Raw genomic sequence first — 20,661 nt, 5'->3', positions numbered from 1 at the left:
TACGAACCTCGTTAAACTCTACAGTCAGTTGTTTTCTATACTTTCATTTCACTGTGTTTTCAGTGAGTTTTGTGACAGCAACTTCCTGTCCTGTTTTCATGTTTTGGTTTGTTTAGATTTTACCTTAAAACTGTGAAATCTTCACAGTAAAAAGTAAAAACATTATGTAGTATATTTGACAGTATTTTCTCTGTCTGCCATTCGGGGAAGACAAACAGAAAAGCACATTTAAAGCACATTTTATTTAAGTCAAGTCAGATTTATTCATATAACCCAATATCACAAATCATACATTTGTCTTGACACATACCTGAGTGATTATCAGCCTTTACTGTCAAACATATAAAATCATAAAGGAAAATGTCATCAATATCTTTCAGTCACAGTCAAGTTTAGTTTGAGGTTGAATTCCAGATTTAAAACTTCACATTTTCATATCAAACCAAAAGCATTTTGATCCGTTATTAATATAAAAATAACCACAACAATAACAATGTAGAAATATTCCTTTACAGGGATGTCCTCCAGAAATATTTTCAGCAGAAAAGTCTCAAAAATAAAAGTATAAAGAATGGCTCCTTTCACAGTGTATTGCATATTATAAATATTGTTGGATAATTAATTTAAATTAAATTGTTAGTAGTATTATTTCAACAAAAAAATCTCATTTTACAAGAGGATGAAAAATTTTATCAGAAAAATAACTAGTAACTAAAATACTGTCAGATACATGTAGTGGATTAAAACATTTTCCTCTGTAAAGTAGAGAAGTAGAAGTATAAAGTAGCATTAAATCAGAAATGATAAAGCAAAGTACAAATACCTCATAACTGAAAAAAAGTGCAATTTTTGAGTAAATGTACTGAAATATAACTCCAGAAATTAGACTTAAACAATCAATAACAAAATGCAAAAATAAAGTAGCTCTGCAACATTTAAGAAAAACTGCAGAAAGCTTCCAACAGATTAAATGATTCTTTACAAAAAGCTAAATATTATAGATGAATTATCAAAAACATAAATCATCACCTCAGACAAAATAAAATGTAAATGTGTTCCTCAGCTACTGGTGGCAAAACAGCTCTTTCAAGCTGAGCCACTTGGGCCTGGGTCTGCTCTGGGGTTTCCACCCCCAAAAACTTGACGTCCAGGCAGCAACATCATAAGTTCCTCTAAATGCAAAGGAGCTGTTAGTTGCTTGATATTTAAAGTAGATGCAGATACATTTCCAGATTTTTACTCTTAAAAAGAAAATGTATACTTCCAAGCTCTTGCAAAAACTTGTGTGGATGCATCAAAAAAGCAGCCATCAGAACAGAAAACAAGAAAGAATGCTGTCCAATACTGCTACAACTTTTTCAGTAAAGCTGCATTAATTTAAGTTTTGGCCACTTGGGGGCAAAAGAAGTCTCTTTAGCCTGGCTGGCAGTATGTTGCCATGGTCTGCTGAGTTCTGGAGTGCGTTTTGTGCAAATTGCAGATGTCGGGTGCTCAGCATTTTATTTTATCCTCCATGATCCATGTCAACAAAAAATACTGATTAGAGGAGCTTTTTTGATATGACGAGGATCTTCATCAGGTTTTCAGTTTATCTGACCCTTTCCTACATTTAGAAAAATATACACTTCATCAAATATTTTCTTACAAGAATATGTATATTTGCACCAAAGCATCAATCTCTTCACTGTGAAGGTTAGAGTTGCTACAGGGTTTTGTCGGACGAGTACTGGTCTTTCAGATCTCTGTAGAACTCTGATCTGGTCTTCCTCCTCGAGTACTTCTGCAAACTGTACTTTGTGTTGTTGAGCTGGATGCTGACAGACGAGACGTACTGGACAGACCGGGACATGGTGGCTCTGAAGGTCGCCGTTCTGGCTGTGAAGAGGATGAATATCTGAAACCCCTGAAAACACGAGAGCAGGAAGACAAAGGTTAGCCTCTATATTTATTCCTTTTATTTATTGCAGTTCAAACTCAATATGAGTAGTTTTCAAATCTTCTAGAGTTTGCATTTGGTGTGTGTTTATACATTTACAATACAGAAGAATAATAAGTCCCAGTCCAACCTCTTTTAGACAGGACCGTAGGATCAGGTGTAAACAGGCTCGGACTGGCCATCTGGGCAAATGCCAGAAGGGCTGGTCCACCTAGTGGGCCGCGGGGCCACCACCAGCAATGTGGAGGAAAAATTTGACCTGGTGGCTATGGCCCGTTGATGTTGGAACAGCCCATCTGATTAGGGGTTACACTGTCCCAAAATTGTCAGTAGGCTACCTATATTGTAAGGCAGGTGCAGGAAGTGGTACCGACCATCCTACCCCCTGCCTTTTAAGTGGATCCGTCTATCCATGTAATGTCAGAGGTCAAGCAGGAAATAATCAAATGATATGGATAAAGGGCCGAAAAGGTGGAGCGGAAAAGCTCAGAGAGAAAAACAAATCTTGAGGCTGATGCTGCAAAATGTTTTAAATTAACACATTTATTATTCCAAAATAACATTACAGATTCCAGTGCCATGCCGAATCCTGCTAGCTGCTGTGATAACATTAACAGTCAGCCGGACACCTGTCCTACTATGGTCATTCTCTCTCCTGTCCACGATTAAAAATGAACTGAGGACTAAGATGACACTAAATTGCCTCAAGGCACTTTCTCTCATGGCAATTGAGAGCAAACTGGTCAATACATTGGACTTTGATGACATTGTGGATAATTTAGCATGAAGCAGAGCCAGGAAATGCATTGCATTAGGTAATACTATTTTACGAATAATTTAAGTCTTCCTGTCTTTACAAGGTTATAAGTTTGATTTATTTATCATTTTACAACACAGGGGTGTAAAATGAGATTTAGTTGCGTTATATATGTTATATACAAAAATGATATATCGGTGTATAAATAATAATTCATAAAAATCTAACTATTTTACATGGTGGCGTGCTGAGCATGAGTAGCAGTCTCACAGCTTGAGGGAAGAAGCTGCTGTGTAGTCTGACAGCGGATGCTTCTGTAACTGTGACTGGGGGTGGGGGTGGGGGGGTTCTGTCCTTTAGTATCCTTTGGGTTCTCACCTCATCTCACCGATATCACTGATGCTCGGTAGGTTGGTATCAATGATCTTCTGAGCGGTTTTAATCACCTGCTGCAGAGCCCTCCGGTCCTGGGCCGTGCCAGTTTGTGATGTTTTGTGGTAGTTTAAGGTTTTTCATTTCCTGTTTTATTTTGTAGTATTCTCCTTCCCTTGTGTGTCTTGTGTTTTTACTTCCTGTCTTTGTTTTCCCTCCAGTTTTGATTGTTGGCCCTTCGTTAATTGTTTGCACCTGTGTCTCATTGTCTCACCTCCCCTGGGGTATTTAGTCTGGGTCTCTTTCTTTGTTCATTGTTGGGTCATTGTTGTTGGACTACATGGTGTTGTTATGTATTGTGTTGTTATGTATGGTGTGATTCCTGCCTTGAGTTTTGTTCTTGTCTTGTGAGTGTTCCTGACCTTTGTATGTGTCACCATTTGGTGCACCTTTTGTGGTACCTGATTCCTGTGCCAAGTTCCCCGGCATTCTTACCGTGACTTTGTATTGGATTCTTTGTCTCCCTTGGACCTTGGCTGAATCTTGGATTTTTGTAATTTGCCTGCTCCCTAGTGAACTGTTTGCCACCTTGGACTCACTCCCCTGCTTCCACCACTGCCAGCCGATAACCTATCTGCCTTTTGTCCGTTCATTACCTGTCTGCCTACCGGTCTGCCTGTACTTGCCTGTAAACCACATCACCCCCATTAAACACGATAGCCATCCGGCTACTTCACCTCATACCGCTTCCTGGTCATCTGCCTTTGGGTCCACATAACACTACACAGCACATCATACGACATGTTTCCAGTAAGGATGCTTTCTGTTGCTCCTCTGTAAAAGTTAATAATAAGTTAATAAACTTGGCACAGGAATTTTGCCGTCTTAAGTTTCCTTAAGAAAGACGGTGTAGTCCCTCATTCGTCCAGGAGTGTTCTATCGTAGAAAAGGTTTCAGTCGTAGTCATCTGGACACTGTTTTCAGAATCAAGACGTTTCGGCTCCCATCCGGAAGTCATTCTCAATTAAGAAATCCAGTCATTTCTGAGCTTTCTTGACCAGGTGGAGATGTGAGAGGACCATGTCAGGTTCTCTGTGATGCTGATTCCCAGGAACCTAAAACTGTTTACCTGCTCCACCTCAATCTGCTGAAATCAACAAACAGCATTCTGATGTAAGTATTGTTCTCAAGGTGTGAAGACTGAGTGGAGGGCAGTGGAGATGGCATCCTCTGTGGATCTGTTGGTTCTGTATGCAAACTGGGAAGGGTCCAGACTGGCTGGGATGTTGTTCTTTATGTGCTGGAGAACCAGTTTCTCAAAGCACTTTTAGGTACAGGGACAATGGTGGCTGTGCTATGTTAAAAATGTCAGTAATAACATCAACTAGCTGGTTGGCACATGTTCTTAGTACACGGCCAGGGATGTTCTAAGGCCCAGCAGCTTCACTCATATTCACTTTCAGCAGGATTGTTCTCACATCTGCTGTGGATACTGACAGTGGCCGGTCCTCTGGAGGCGGAGTAGACTTTACAGCTGACGAGCACAAAATGTGTTGAGCTCATCTGGTAACGTGGCCTCACACATAATGGGGGCACTGCTTTTGTAGCCTGTGATGTTCTGGATCGCCTGCCACATATCTTTTGGTGTTGTTGGTGTTGAGGTCTTTCTCCAGTCTCTCCTGATGTCTCCGCTTTGCCTCCTTGATGTCAGCTCTCAGTCTTGGCGGTGTTGTAAGCTTCCTTGTCTCCTGACTGAAAAGCAGCTTTTTTGGCTCTGAGTAGATACATTATACAGGCTTTCTGGTTGGGGAATGATTTTACTGTCTTTGTGATCACCACATCATCAACACATTTGCTGATGTATGATGTCACTTATGTATATTCCTCAAGGTTGATATGGTTCTTCTTGGTGGCAGATCTGAGGTCTGTTTGATTAAAATCACCGACTACAATAAAAACACCATCCAGTTGTTTTGTCATGTGGCTGCTCATGCCGTTCCTGAAGTGCATTTCTTGAATTTGCATCTGGACCTTGTTTAGCTTAGCTTTTATGCCGCCATTGCCACAGTGTGCAGATCTTTTGTTTGATTCTTCTCAAGTTTGTTTTTTGATCCAGGACCTGTAAAAGTTTGTTTGGATGTGCGTACCCTACACCCTTTGTCTCAAGTTACAATATATAAATAAGCAAGAGGAAAATTTAAGCAACTAAATTTTGAAGGCAGCGTGGGATGGAATGAGGACAATGGCAGGCCAGCAGAAAACTGAAAACAAGCAAGTTAGCACTGCAGGTTATATTAGCAAGAAAGACCCATACCCATGACTTTACAGATGAACTCAGGGAAATCCATTCAGACTTCAAAAATCAATGTGCTCTTGTGAGTTCAGAATTAAAAGTATAACTCCAGTTATTTAATTAAAAAAAAATTCAATCTTCAAACTACTGTCTCAAAACATTATAAGTCACTACCTGTTTCTTGGCATCCCTGGTTTGTCCAAGCACTTCCTTATTTGATAGTTAGAATCAGAATCAGAAATACTTTATTGATCCCAGAAGGGAAACTCTTTGTTACAGTAGCTCGCCTTTACGTCAGTGCACACAGGAGAAAGTACTAGCAAAAAAATATAATACACTATAAAACACTATAAAAACAAGTCAGAAAATAAACTAAGTACCAGGTGGGTATAAGTATAAGATAAAATAAGTGTGAAGTACCAAGTGGGTTTACCGGTTGATGATGATAATACAGTATAATAATACAATGTAATAAAATAAGTAATAAGTAGTGGTGCATGTACTGTCGAGTTAAGTGTAGCTTATTGAGATTATTAAGATATTGCACGGCAGTAATGGAGGTATATAATATCAATATCCATAAATAGGAAAAACTAACATAGGAACACTAAATATTGCACGGGAGTAGTACACAGAATATTGCACAATTATTCAAGTATGGCAGAGATGTAATGATCAATGTCCAGTTTAGTGACTTAGGGTCATACAGACTAACACTTAGAGGGAGGAGTTAAAGAGTTTGATGGCCACAGGCAGGAATGACTTCCTGTGGCGCTCTGTGGTGTTTTTTGGTGGGATGAGTCTTCCGCTGAAGGTACTCCTTTGTTTGACCAGCACGTCATGGAGCGGGTCGGAGACACTTTCCAAGATGGCGTGTAGTTTGGCCATCCTCCTCCTCTCTGACACCACCGCCAGAGAGTCTAGCTCCACTCCCACAATGCCACTGGCCTTACGGATCAGTTTGTTGAGCCTGTTAGCGTCCACTACCCTCAGCCTGCTGCCGCAGCATGCAACAGCATACAGGATAGCACTGGCCACCACAGACTCATAAAACATCTTCAGCATTGTCCGGCAGATGTTGAAGGACCTCAGCCTCCTCAGAAAATAGAGGCGGCTCTGGCCCTTCCTGTAAACAGCTTGAGTGTTCTTAGCCCAGTCCAGTTTATTGTCCATGTGTACTCCCAGGTACTTGTAGTCCTCTACAATATCCACACTGACCCCCTGGATGGAAACCGGGGTCACTAGTGCCTTGGCCCTCCGTAGATCCACAACCAGCTCCTTAGACTTTGTCGCATTGAGCTGCAGATGGTTCTGCTCACACCATGAGACAAAGTTGCCCACCACAGCCCTGTACTCAGTCTCATCACCACCGCTGATACATCCCACCACAACAGAGTCATCAGAAAACTTCTGAAGGTGGCAGGACTCTGTGTGGTAGCTGAAGTCTGTGGTGTAGATGGTGAAGAGGAAGGGAGAGAGGACAGTCCCCTGAGGGGCCCCAGTGTTGCTGACCACACTGTCCGACACACAGTGCTGCAGGCGCACGTGCTGTGGTCTGCCAGTCAGGTAGTCCCCATTCCAGGACACGAGGGAGGCATCCACCTGCATCGCTGCCAGCTTCTCACCCAGCAGGGCAGGCCGGATGGTGTTGAAAGCACTGGAGAAGTCAAAAAACATGATCCTCACCGTGCTTGCCGGCCTGTCCAGGTGGGTGTGGATGCGGTTAAGCAGGAAGATGATGGAGTCCTCAACTCCCAGTCGGGGCTGGTAGGCGAACTGAAGGGGGTCCAGGAGGGGTCTGACCATGGGCCGCAGCTGTTCCAGCACTAGTCTCTCCAGGGTCTTCATTTTGTGGGAGGTCAGTGCCACCGGTCTGTAGTCCTTGGAGCCACTGGGACGCGGCGTCTTCGGCACAGGAACGAGGCATGATGTCTTCCACAGAATGGGGACCCTTTGAAGACTCAGGCTCAGGTTGAAGACATTTTGAAGGACTCCACATAGCCGGGGGGCACAGGGTAGGGGGGAGCAGAGTACCCAGAGGAGCTTGAGGGCCGACAGCAGCTGAGTTAGAGGGGGGATGAGCAGGGGTCGGTGTGTCGAATCTGTTAAAGAACAGATTAAGTTTGTTGGCCCTGTCCAAGCTACCTTCAACTCCTCTGCTGCCAGTTGATCTGAAGACAGTGATGGTCTTCATGCCGCTCCAGACCTCTCTCATGTTGTTCTGCTGGAGTTTCCGCTCCAGCTTCCTCCTGTACTTCTCCTTGGCCTCCCTGATTTTCACCTTCAGGTCGGCCTGGATAGCCCTCATAGTTAGTGTATATTTTTAGTCAGATTTGAAGCGAGGTGCTGTGTCAACTGTATGTTTGAGCAGAACGGTGTAGAACTGGAAGCTGGAGCCGCTTCATACTTTAGAAACACATTCATAATATGTTCATATAAAGTCTAGAAGTTCTATCAAGCTGACATACCTGTGTGGTTGTACAGAGGCAGAAGACAATGCTGAAGACCAGGTGGGAGGGTCCTGTAGTGACAAGCACCAGGTACCCCAGAGTCCAGGACAGACCCAGTGAGACTGACAGAGACAAACTGGTGAGGAACTTCTTCGTGAAAGACGAACGTTTGTTTCTGCACAACAAAAACAGGCTGGGGAATTAAAGTTATCCTCTAATGTTTCGTCAGAGGAAACATTTCTCACTAAACCGATGACTGCCTCAGAGCTTTAGGGCCGCTGTGACGAGGGAGACAGACACATTTCAAGAACAAAGTTGAAATATTTAAAGAATAATATTGCAGTATTTTCAGAATAAAGTTGAAAATGAACCCATAAAAGTTGTAATATTACGAGATTTCTTTGTTTTGCTCTTGAACCTACTTTATTCTATTACGACTTCATGCCCGAAATCTCCAGTGTTTTAAGATACTGTGTTTCTGGGAAGTTGAAGAGGAAGTTTGTGAACACGTGACGTCAGAGAGGACGGGTAATGAGACGCCTTTTTAGATGGCGTTACCTGTTCAGGTTGGGGTTTGTCCTGCATGTCGTCAGAGAGACCAGAACCAACAGTACAATGTTGTAGATCAGGATCAGACCGACCGGAAGGAGGAAACCCCAAAACATTGGCTTCCCAAAGTTAAACTGCTTGGCCTTATCCAGAGCTGCAAGCCAGCAACTAGAGGACAGAGAATAACAAATGTGAAATATGAACTGTGTCGAGGACGGAAACTACATTTGTCAAACCTTTGAGAAAACACACAGAACTTTATTTTCAGTTCTGATTTAGATCCAAAGTTTCCAAAGATCCTAAATTTAGTCAATTTAAAGAGTTCAACAGGAAAATGTAGAATTTGAAAACGATTAAAGAAAAGAAAAAGTGATGTAAATAATAATGATAGTAATGGACCCACAATTCTTCCTGTCTGTATCCCAGAGGATTGTCGACCCTGTAGGTGGCTCCCAGTGTGATCGCCATGACGACAGCCGGGACTCCTAAGAGGAGACAGGAAGTTAAAACAACAATTAAAATGGCTTTAAATTCAACATTTAAAATCACACTTGTTCTTCCAGCACACTGTTGATATTGAGTTTCAAAAAATCATCATGGAGGCTGAAGGAAGTTTTGGGTTGTTTTGGCTCCGAGCGACGTATTTCAGCGGTAATTTGTTTAAAAAAAGTCAGATGTTCCGATTGATACCACTCTCGCTTCTGCACACTAAACATGAAGCCGCAGCCAGCAGCTGGTTAGCTTAGCTTAGCATGAAGACTGGAAATGGGGGAAAACAGCTAGCCTGGCTCTGCCCAAAGGGAACAAATCTTGTTTATGTAATCCGTACAATAAGAGTAAAGAGTAAAAATGACAATTTGCAGTTTTATGGGGGTTATGTGTCGTAATATTATAATAATAACAACGATGATTTTAAAATGATTATAAATGATAAATAGGAGGGTTAAAGGGCCTGTGTTACCACCACCAGTATTATCATTATAGTGGACGCCTTATGTAAAACCATCAGTCCATACAAGTATAAAAGAAAAACACACATGAACGACACTCATCAGTTTGCTACCGAGCCGCCTGGAAAAGCAGAATTAAAAACGTCACAAATGTCTGAACTTTCCCTTTAAATCTCGTACCCCATCCCACAGCGAGGCTGAGCTTAGTCCAGTATGGAGGAAGACTGCGGCGCATCGTCCGGACCAGCAGCACCAGCTGGGTGCCGTACACGCTGTTCCACGAGAAGGTGGATAACAGGAAGAACTGCAGCAGAGCCGCCACCGCCGAGCACAAGCCTCTGTCCGGCTCCACGTGCTCATCAGAGTCCGGGATGTTGTTGTCCGGAGTGTCGACCTCCACCTGAGCGTCGTTCTGTCTGCTGGAGTTTCCAACTCCAGAGAGGAAGGTGATGATGAAGGCCAGCAGGCTGATGTAGATACACAGCAGCACCATCTTGGCGTTCTTGTTATTCTGCCCCCCACTAGAGTTTCTCTGAAAGCTAGACAGAGACGATTTGAGACAAAGTTGGAATACTTTGAAAATAAACTGAAGATACTGAAGAAAACTTAAAACCAGAAGTTTCTCAGGCACGTTCTGGAGTCTGATTTCAAAGTGGATTCATGGACGTTTATGAATGAAAGTGTGTTTCATGTCTGTGTGTTCAGATCTGACTCCGAGCACGAGGCTCTCCCTGCCCTGAAGTAAGTAGATGTGGACAGTGACAAAGTAAACTTTTCTGTGCAAATTTGTGCAAACTGCAATATTTTTGTGCAGCACGAGCAGCAATACAGTAAAATACAGTTTTTATATAATCTATAATGTCTTACTTCTCTTTAAGGTGGTGAATGATCGTCACAACCAAACCCAGAATAGAAAAAGACAGTCCAACAATAGAAATCACGTCCAGGGCTTCTGCATATTCATATTTCTCTCTGAATGACTGAAACAGAAACACAATCAAAGTTTTCACAAAACTTCCGTCATCATGATGCGTTTTCTCATTTTGTATTTGAGTCTTTCTTTGAAGAAGAAGCTTCACCAGAAAGTTTCCATCTATGATTAAATACCCAGTTGTAATCATTCGATTTCCCCCTCCAGCAGTTTGTTAGATCTGAGCTCAGTCTAATGAAACAAGCTTTAGTCTAATATATTCACCCAGAGAGCGGCGAAGTTGGTGGTGTGGTTGCAGAAACATCTCACGACTCCGTCTGAAGCGTTTCCTTTAGAGCAGCCGTCAGTGCTCCAATCTTTCAGACTGTAGTTCCAGAAAACACAGGCGAAGTCGTACAGAGACGTATCGTTCGCCACCTGAAACAGGAGCACATACAACATCTCGTAAGCTTCTGTCTTCACTGTCTTTTTCTAAGCAAAAATCCCAAAACTTCACAGGTTCTAGCTGCAATAGTTTTATAATAATAATAATAATAATAATAAATTTTAGTTATAGAGCACTATTCAAAACACAGTACAAAGTGCTTCACAGAGAGAGAAATAATATACCACAGTGAATGAATGATTAAAGACCAATAAACCAATAAAGAGACAGTATCATTAATGGACATGAAGCCATGTTTGAGTTTTGTCCTGAGCTAACGTTATCTCATCGTGTTTCTACTTCACAACAACAGACAACATCTCACACACTGCAAATAAAATAGTCAATCGTTAAATAATGATAGCAAGTCATTGGGGGGACGCGAGGTAAAGATACTGTGGGAGGTGAAAGGGACCGGTGCATGCAGGTGTTCTGAAAACAACAGTTAGATATTGTAGTTTGGCCTGATTAGCGCCCGATTGCTGCAATTTGTGTCAAAAATCACACTCCTTTTTGAATCCATAACCCGGTCCAAATCTGAACACACAGACATGAGACAAGTGTTTTTAGATTCAGTGTGACTTTCACTTCCAGAGGACATCATATGCTAATGTTAAGGACGCATACAGCCCCCCCGGGTAGGTCAGACCACAACCTGGTTCACATCAAACCCTGTTATGTGCCTCTGGTTAAAAGGCAGCCTGCAACCACAAGGACAGTGAGGAGATGGTCAGGGGTGTTGTAGTTTTGGTGTTGTCACTTCCTGGTTTATTTTGTAGTATTCTCTTTCCCTTGTGTGTCTTGTGTTTTTACTTCCTGTCTGTGTTTTTCCCTCCAGTTTTGATTGTTGGTCCTCCCTTGATTGTTGGCACCTGTGTCTTGTTATATCACCTCCCCTAGGGTATTTAGTCTTGGTCTTTTCTTTGTTCAGTGTCGGATCATTGTTGTACACATGGTGTTGTTCCTTGCCGAGCCCTTGTCTGTGAGTTGTGTTGGATTCTTTGTTCTCCCGTGAACCTTGTTTGGATTTTGGATTTTTGGATTTTGTCTGCTCATTACCTGTCTGCTCACCTCTGCCTGTTCTTGCCTGCATTCCACCCAACAATAAACACGGTAGTCATCCGGCTACTTCACCCTGGGACCGCTTCATTGTCATCTGCTTTTGGGTCCACATACCTCCATATAGCACCCCCGCCTTACGACAAGGGGAGGCCTATGAGACACTGCAGGAATGTTTTGAGGTGACAAACTGGGATGTACTCTGAGCCTCATAGAGAGGACATTGACGGGCTTACTGAGTGCATCACTGGCTACATTAACTTCTGTGTGGACTGCAATGTCCCAACTAAGATGGTCTATTGTTACCCAAATAACAAACCATGGGTAACAAAGGACATCAAAGACATCCTGAATGCCAAGAAGATGGCCTTTACTGATGGTAATAGGGAGGAGGTGAGGGCAATCCAGGCCGACCTGAAGGTGAAGATCAGGGAGGCCAAGGAGAAGTACAGGAGGAAGCTGGAGCGGAAACTCCAGCAGAACAACATGAGAGAGGTCTGGAGCGGCATGAAGACCATCACTGGCTTCAGACCGACCGGCTGCAGAGGAGTTGAAGGCAGCTTGGACAGGGCCAACAAACTTAATCTGTTCTTTGTTGTCGTTTGCTGTTTACAGGAAGGGCCAGAGCCGCCTCTATTTTCTGAGGAGGCTGAGGTCCTTCAACATCTGCCGTACAATGCTGAAGATGTTTTATGAGTCTGTGGTGGCCAGTGCTATCCTGTATGCTGTTGCATGCTGGGGCAGCAGGTTAAGGGTAGCAGACGCCAACAGACTCAACAAACTGATCCGTAAGGCCAGTGACATTTTGGGGGTGGAGCTGGACTCTCTGGCGGTGGTGTCAGAGAGGAGGATGCTGGCCAAACTACACGCCATCTTGGACAGTGTCTCCCACCCGCTCCATGACGTGCTGGTCAAACAAAGGAGTACCTTCAGCGGAAGACTCATCCCCCCAAAAAGCACCACAGAGCGCCACAGGAAGTCATTCCTGCCTGCGGCCATCAAACGCTTTAACTCCTATATATATACATTCAATATACTCTTTTCAGTTTAAAATTCCCTATTTATTGATATTTATTCATACCTCTATTACTGCTGTGCAATATCCTCTGTCTCATTATAATCTTAATAAGCTATACTTAACTTGACAGTTCATGCACTATTACTTTATACCATACTTACTTTCACACTTATTTTAATTTTATACTTATACACACTTGGTACTTAATTTATTTTCTGACCTGTATTATAGTGTATTATATTTTTTGCTTAGTACTTCTAATCCTGTGTGTACTGACGTGATAGTGAGCTGCTGTAACAAAAGAGTTTCCCCTCGGGATCAATAAAGTATTTCTGATTCTGATTCAGATCGTCTCTGACATCCGTCCAGAATAAACCTCCAGAAATCCACTTAAACACCAGAGAAGAAAGCCGCTGCAGAACCTGCCTGAGAATCCTCCTGTTTTTAAGTTTCCTGCAGTCTCACAGTGATCCAGAGACAGCTGTCTGTCCGTCCATGGATCCACTGCAGACAGGAGCTGCTGACTGCTGCTTCAGCTGCTTTAATGCGACAGTTTTTTTTAAAAACCGGCACAAGTTGTAGCCCACAGTATCAGACTTTGAAAGCCCCTGCATGAAGTCATGTGTGCGCATTCAGGTCGAGGCCAGAAAGCTCAATACAGGCCGATAAAGGATGATTACATTTGAATCTGAACTATTTCAAAGTTGTTAACAGAAGCAGGTTTTCTTACTGCTGGTCTGAACAGCATCTCCACGTGTTGCGGCACCACGCTGCGCTCCTGACCTTTGACGCTGGCCGACAGGACCCTGATGGTGGCCCGTCCCCTTCTGTAGCGCTTCGACCTGAAGAAGCGGTCGTTCTGGTAGAGGACGAAACCCAGCGAGACGTTCGATGGCTTCTGACGACCACTGACAGCTTCTTCAGACGCAGGAGAAAGAAATCGACCCTGTTATTAATAGAACATTTGGGTGCGCTCTAACAAAACTTGACCTGAAATGTCTGAACTTTTTGCAGTCAGGTGGAACTACAGGTAGTTTTTTGCTAAAAAATACACAACCCAGAGCTCTCGAAAGTAACCTTTATGTTACACACTACCATGCAGTAAGTGCTGTTGTGTGGTTTTGTTTCACTGAGTAATTTGAGCATGAGTATTTGAGTATTTTATATCAGTAATACCAGTTTGTAAATTCACTCAGGTGCAGAAAACTCACCTGGTGAGAATCGTACGTATATGAGGGCGTTGGCTTGGAACCCGTTTTCCACCACAGCTGTTGACGTGTTGGTGTTCAGCCGAATTCGGTCGGCAATGAAACTGCCAGACGTTCCTAAACACAGAGTTGTTAGTGATTACATCAACATTAAAAGTTCACAAACATGACACAAAATGCTCCGTTGTCTTTGATGCAAAAACTTAACTTAACTTTTGAGGACAGAATCATTAATTTTTTACTTCACCATCATTGTATGTACATGTGTATATTCTGATAGCTATGTTAATGTTCTACAGTTTGGTGTCCTTTGATTTAAATGTTTATTATTTTTGTCTCTTTCAGGCTTCTGTAGGTCCCCGATTATCAAGCTCATCCTGCATCTCATGAGAACCGAGGCTTTTTTTATTTACAGAGTGGACAAACAACAAATTACAAGTTGTAATAAATTACACCGTTAATAAAACTGAAGTCCCTGAAAAAGAAAACAAACATGGACGCCTCACATCAACCAAAGTTTGTCATTCAAGGTAATTTAACATGAGGAAAGTCAGCAGCACATGAGACGACAATAAGAGAGACTAAACAGTGAGCAGGACACAAAGCAAAATAATGACTGCCGTGCTCTATCCAGAAAATGAAACCACACCACAGCTGCACCCTGATGTGGACTTTGGACTTATTAAACTGAATCACCTCAAATAACTGTGACATCATGTCGATTTAATTTTGAGTGTCTCAGAAGATCACATCAAATAACTGGGCGCATCCTGGTGGTCTGGACAGGGCTTTGAAACAGCATTATGACTTAAATGTTGGGAAATCAAACTTTATTTTATGGGTCCATCATTTCATTAAAAATCTCCTAGGAAGAGAAAATAGTCCTGACACACTTATTTGAGTCAGAGTTTAGTCAGTTGAGTTTTGCAGCAGGTGTCTTCCAGAGGAATTGATTTGAAAGTGAAGCTTAAAGAAAATAAATCTCAACAGCTAATAACTCAATAAGTAAAATATGAAAAATCCTTTTCTTTTTGGTGCACTCATGACCTCTGTATTTATATCCTGGCTGCGGCTCCGGATGGACAAAACCACCTCAGAATCACTGACCCTCAGTTTAAAAAAGCTTTCAAAATGCAGACTTCCACCTGAGAGGTTGGACTGATCATGTGATGTGATCGTCTTCAAACGGGACCAGTCTGGTAGTGAATCATTACAATGACCTGAGAGAGAGGTGAACTGGACTCCCTGAGTGCCTGCAGCAGGGATCTGTGCCGACTGGACCACCAGGTTTGGTTGAACCACCTGACTCTGGACCGTGTTGAGACTTTGGCTGAGGTTCACAGAGAGCTGGTCCAGGGTCATCGTGAGGCTGGACACAAAATATAGATATACAGAAATACTAACATCATCATCATCATCATCAAATTTGCAGGATAAAATATTTGATGTCCTGTCTGCTCAGTGGCGGCTTGCACCTGAAATGAAAGCCCGAGCGTGACTGACACCTGTGACTTTAGGCACTGCTGTAACTGAACTCAAATAGCCAAATGTTTGCGCTGTGTTAAACCAGAATACTGTTTGAGTACCAACCGAAAAGAGCTTGTAAGATCAAGTATTGGACGCTGTTGAGGATCATAAATTGATATTAAACGCTTGGTCAGATTCTTAATTTTGTTTTATTTATTTTTGATCAGATATTTCTCGTCTAAATCAGAAAATCAAGGAAATTAGCAAACAGCTTTAAACACTGATGTAATGAGAAATTGGATTTTTCTTGTCTCTTCCAGGCTCCTGTAGTCGTTTTGACCTCGAGCCAAAGCTGCTTCCTGTGAGTATCCAGGCTTTTATACTGCCCTCTACATAATTACAATTGAGGAACACAGAATTTTTTTCTGAAAGCTCTGACATATCCAACTTTGTGCCTGATAATACAGTAGAACAAATATGGACACCTCATGTCATGTTCAAGGTAATTAAACCGTGATTTAATCCTGAATCCCCCCCTTCAGCTAAAATCCAAGGCGTTTTGGCTAAATACCATCCAACACATTTCTGTCATCTGAAAACCTCCCCAAGCCTAAAATCGGTCAGTAAAGGTGGACATTTTTAACATGGAACACATGGACAGTTAAACATGAGATGTGGACAGGCTGGCAGTGGCAGATTCCTTGCAGTAATTCTAACAAAGATAAGATTTGATTTACTCCAGAGTAGCGCTGTTTTCCTTGCTGTCGTCCGGCGTGCTGGCGTTCAGCAGTTGGCTGACTGTAGCTACTGCTGCCACCCTGACGCTCTGCAATACAAACATTAACACGGGACACACCGGCCAATGAGTATCGTTGCTATAACAAAATATATCTTAAGAGTGAGTGTTTTGATTTCTAGAATTTTGTGTCTGTTTTTGTCAAATGTCTTGATGATGAAAACTCACTGAAACTCAGGTTTAAATGTACAGTTTCTTCTTCTGTTTTGTTGAAAATGACAGTTCATACCTCTGTGGCGTTCGGAGACAGCAGCAGCGTGTTGGCGATCTGAGCTGCTGCTGTAACGTTTTCAGGCGTCAGCTCTTCAGGTTTGGAGGTCAGAATTTGCGTGCTGCTCGCCAGCATCTCTAAATTAGCTGGGCTGGTAAGCTGAGAGAGGTAAGACATTTGCTTTTATTCATGCATGAATCTGTTATCGTTTGCCTTGCCTAAATATGGGATGAGATGTGCACACAGCTACCTTTTCTACATCATTATCAAATTAAAAAATGCTCAGCTATCAAACTGGAAATGTCTGGAAGGGACATTCAAGCATCTTCGATTGTTTTTAACAAATTAACATTCAGCCTTTTCTTCACTGTTTCCTGTTAAAAACTGTCATTCTCACATTTTGTTGTATGTCGCTGAGCGTCTGGTCACACTGGAGGACCTGAGGTGGACGATTGAAACTCTCTGATCCGTTCTTGGTGGAACATCTGGTCGATGCCCATGGTTTACCAGCTGGAGGGAAATGGTGGAATTTAAAGTGGTGGACACAAAAACACCAGTATACTATGGGTACCTGATGGGTGGATGTTAGATTTACAGGTTGATGGAGATGGCAGTAATTGGACTGATACCTTGACGGATGTATGTAGATTGATGGTTGGTAGAAACTTACCACCACTCGTTCCTTTTGGACAGATTTCCTTGGAATATGCAAACCAGCCGATGGGTGTGCGTGGGAAAGTGAATCCGTCCAACGTTTGTGCTTGGCAGAAATTTTCTAAGAGGACAAGAGTAAAATTGATTTTCCCTAAAGGATTGATGAGAACATTCCCACCAAATTAATGGTCGAGCAATATGGGTTTTTAATGGCCGATGGCCGATATATAATAATGATATCATAACAAAGAAAAGACATGTATAATACAATCTAATTTACAGGGTTATCTTAGCCAGTAACATATTATTTTAGATGGCATTGTGATTAATTAATGAAATAGAAATCTACATTGGGTTATGCTGTAGATTTCAGAACGTGATTGGTATTGAAGGGAGAGCGGGGTACAGTATGTCAGAAGCGACGTCATTAGACTGCATTATTCTATACATTGTAACATGATATATATTTAACGCTAGATAGTAACGGTTTTAGATTAGATTTGCTGTCATTGAGGAGAAGCGTGTTAACATTTAGAAAAGACGATGGTGACTGAGGAAATTTAGGCAAATGTTCACAGCAGGGTGCATGAGAGTTACAGCACAGGGCAGACATTTTTTGTTTATCGGCCTCGTCAGCACGGGCATCCACCTATGCCGATTATCTCAAAATGGCAGAAGATTGCCCCAATTAATCGGCCGACTGATTGTTGTGTGACGTTAGATTGTGGCGTGATTTCATAAAAATCTGAGAAAGATCCACAAATGGTGAACTCCAGGTGACAAATATGCACAGATTTACTTCGACCCTGCGATCAAATCCACTAGTCGCTGCGATTCCATTGGAATTAATTGATTTCACCGCAAAATGTTAACGTTTAAATGCTGGTGTGACTGGACTTTAACAATATGGTAAGCGTGTGACTCATTGATTGTATTTTGCAGCAGTGGTAGAAGTTTAAATTCATGAATCAAAAGACCATGCAATCAAACAAAACTAAAACTCTAAAGCCATGTTGGCAGCCAATGTGTTAGCTTCACTGGAGATCAATAGTAAGTACTCAATAAATGTATATTTTTTGGTACAAAGTGGACTCTTTGGGCAGATGGTAGCGCTAGAGGATTTCACAGTATTTAGATCAGCTCGGGAACAAATCATAGCAACTTTCAGTCAATTAAATAATTAGACGCAACTTACCTTCTGAGCATGTCTTTCCGGTCCATTCATCAGGACAGATACAGACACCATTCAGTGAATTCCCACCATTATCACAAACCAGAGGAGTGGTAGTAGGGGGAGTAGTAAATGAAACAGTAGTAGTAGTAGTAGTAGTAGTAAAGGGAACAGTAGTAGTAGTAGTAGTAGTAGTAGTAGTAAAGGGATCAATAGTAGTAGAAGTAGTAAAGGGATCAGTAGTAGTAGTAATAGTAAAGGGACCAGTAGTAGTAGTAAAGGGAACGGTAGTAGTAAAGGGATCAGTAGTAACAGTAGGAGTAGTAGTATGAGGAGCAGTAGAAGTAGTAGTAGTAGTAGTAGGAGTAGTAGTAGTAGTAGTAGTAGTAAAGGGATCAGTAGTAGTAAAGGGATCAGTAGTAGTAGTAGTAAAGGGATCAGTAGTATTAGAAGTAGTAAAGGGATCAGTAGTGGTAGTAGTTGTGGGGTAGGATGTAATATTAGTTAGATCAGTAGTAGTAACATAGATTAGATCAGAGGTGGTAGCAACAGGAGCAGTACTGGGATGAACTTGAACAGTGGTTACAGTAGTACTTCTTGGAATTTGAGTAGTATCCTCTGAAACCGTTGTTAGAGTACTACCTCTTGGAGTTAGAGTAGTATCCCCTGGAACAGTGGTTACAATAGTGATTTCTGGTTGAGTAGGTAGAGTACCATTAGAAATAGGTTGACTCAGGGGATATGCACTCGTAGTAATAGTAGTAGTATTGAGGAAGTCACTAGCATTGTTTAGATCCGTAGTTGTAGGTTGGAGGTTGGAAGCAGTGGTTAAAGTAGTTGCAGTACTGGGATAAGGGGTGGTATTGATCAGATCACTGGTGGTGGTAGTAGCCGTATTTGGGTAGTAAGTGGTAGTTGTTTGTCTGGTAGCATTGGTTTGTTCAGTAGTGGTAGAAGTAGGAGAAGTAAAAGGAACAGCAGTAGTAGAAGTAGTAGTAGTAGTAAAGGGAACAGTGGTAGTAGTTGGAACAAAAATGGCAGTAGTGGCAGTAGCAGTTATTGGGAACACAGTGCTGGTGGTTCTGTCGGTGATATTTGATGCTGATGATGTTGTTGTGGTGGACTGTGCTTCAGTTCTAGAGGTGGCCAAAGGAACAGCTGTGAGGAGACACATAATTATTACAATAATTCCTTTGTAGGAAGAAGTTGTTATTGTGCAATCACACTGTGCACTAACTTTAAAGCCCAACTAAGAGTCTACAGCCATGCTAGCAGCTCTGTGAGGCTGTACTTAGACACAACAATGCCTTGAACTAAATGCTAACATCAGCACGTTAACGTTGTGTGCATTAGATTAAAAATTATAAAATAAAAGAATTTGGGAGTTCTGCATGAGAATTCATGTAGTGATGAATTAAGAAACCTGTTGTTACATTTGTTGTTATGACAATAAACATGAAAGATTATTTGTGATATAGTCAGTATTTTAAGTCAAATCGCCCAGCCCTACATTTTACCACTTCAGTTTTCACTTTACAGCTAGAAACAACCCAATACTGTAACTCACAAACACCTGTAAAGTCCTGTTGAAATGTCCAAAATAAAAACAGAAAAAAGTTTTCTTACCCAAAGTGAAAACAAGCAAAAAACAAAAGTCCATGTTGGTGAACTGCTTCAGATTGGAGACGTTGGCGTGTGTTTAGTCCAGTTCATTAAATCTCCTCATGTTATTCTGCCATTTGAGCTGAGCTGTGCTGCAGTAAAGGAAGTGCCAGTGTGATTATATTTTGATAAAGAGCTAACAGTGAAATCATAAAACAGAAGCTCAAAGTTCTTCAATAACTGTTTGACTCCACACTGCAAAAAATCCCACGTCTCGGCTGGTGACTTCATCTGGAATGAAATGTGTTGTTTTAAGCTAATGTCTATTTGGTTTTATTCATTTTATTCCACTTTTATCATTTTTAAGCACATTTTAATCTTGTATATCTGTAAATCTTACTTTTTTGTGTGCATTAAACTTCCATTTGTCCATCTTATAAATCACCTGTGAGGCACTTTGAACAAGTCTTACCTGTATACAAGGTGCTATATCAATGAAGTTCAATTTGTTGATTGATTGCAGGTGAAATCAGACACAAAGACAACCACAAATCAGTGAGTGAAGCCTGAAAGTCAAATAATGATAAAATTCTGTAACTTCTGTAAAGTTTTATTATTATTTGTTTGATTTGAAAAATATAATCAATCACCAGAAGGGAAACTGTCTCAGCCACTGATAGTAAAACTGTCACATGTTCAGCAAAGACACGTCTGTGCAGGATCAAAGCAATACGAACCTTGTTAAAGTCTTTAAAATCCAACTAAGAGTCTACAGCCATGCTAGCAGCTCTGTTAGGCTGTTTTTGCTAAATG

The 20,661-nt window shown here is 41.8% G+C and overlaps 1 protein-coding gene across 4 annotated transcripts in view; it reads right to left on the bottom strand.

Annotated features, from left to right (window-relative positions):
• Positions 1–20,019, bottom strand: part of LOC122871897 (adhesion G-protein coupled receptor G7-like) — a 34,416-nt gene extending 14,397 nt beyond the window's left edge. Inside the window, exons 1-16 of one of the 4 annotated variants that reach the window (XM_044187467.1) lie at positions 19,873–20,019; positions 18,271–19,404; positions 17,092–17,196; positions 16,819–16,931; positions 16,440–16,580; positions 16,152–16,240; positions 15,168–15,316; positions 13,951–14,064; positions 13,470–13,657; positions 10,503–10,655; positions 10,175–10,287; positions 9,488–9,846; positions 8,761–8,842; positions 8,367–8,525; positions 7,827–7,983; positions 222–1,903 (exon numbers count right to left, since the gene is read on the bottom strand). In XM_044187467.1, coding sequence (XP_044043402.1) covers positions 1,703–1,903; positions 7,827–7,983; positions 8,367–8,525; positions 8,761–8,842; positions 9,488–9,846; positions 10,175–10,287; positions 10,503–10,655; positions 13,470–13,657; positions 13,951–14,064; positions 15,168–15,316; positions 16,152–16,240; positions 16,440–16,580; positions 16,819–16,931; positions 17,092–17,196; positions 18,271–19,404; positions 19,873–19,906 — 3,291 coding nt within the window. In that variant the 5' untranslated portion in view covers positions 19,907–20,019 and the 3' untranslated portion in view covers positions 222–1,702. Of the gene's footprint in view, positions 1–221; positions 1,904–7,826; positions 7,984–8,366; positions 8,526–8,760; positions 8,843–9,471; positions 9,847–10,174; positions 10,288–10,502; positions 10,656–13,469; positions 13,658–13,950; positions 14,065–15,092; positions 15,317–16,151; positions 16,241–16,439; positions 16,581–16,818; positions 16,932–17,091; positions 17,197–18,270; positions 19,405–19,872 lie in introns of those variants that run through there. The other 3 variants (XM_044187466.1, XM_044187469.1, XM_044187468.1) reach the window with 3 other exon arrangements.
• Between the last annotated feature and the right edge of the window lie 642 nt (positions 20,020–20,661).

The sequence above is a fragment of the Siniperca chuatsi genome, linkage group LG24 (genome assembly GCF_020085105.1).
Source record: "Siniperca chuatsi isolate FFG_IHB_CAS linkage group LG24, ASM2008510v1, whole genome shotgun sequence".
In the NCBI taxonomy this organism is placed as follows: Eukaryota; Metazoa; Chordata; class Actinopteri; order Centrarchiformes; family Sinipercidae; genus Siniperca; species Siniperca chuatsi.
The sequence above is the reverse complement of the archived record's forward strand: the minus strand, read 5'-3'. Positions and strand labels throughout refer to the sequence as shown.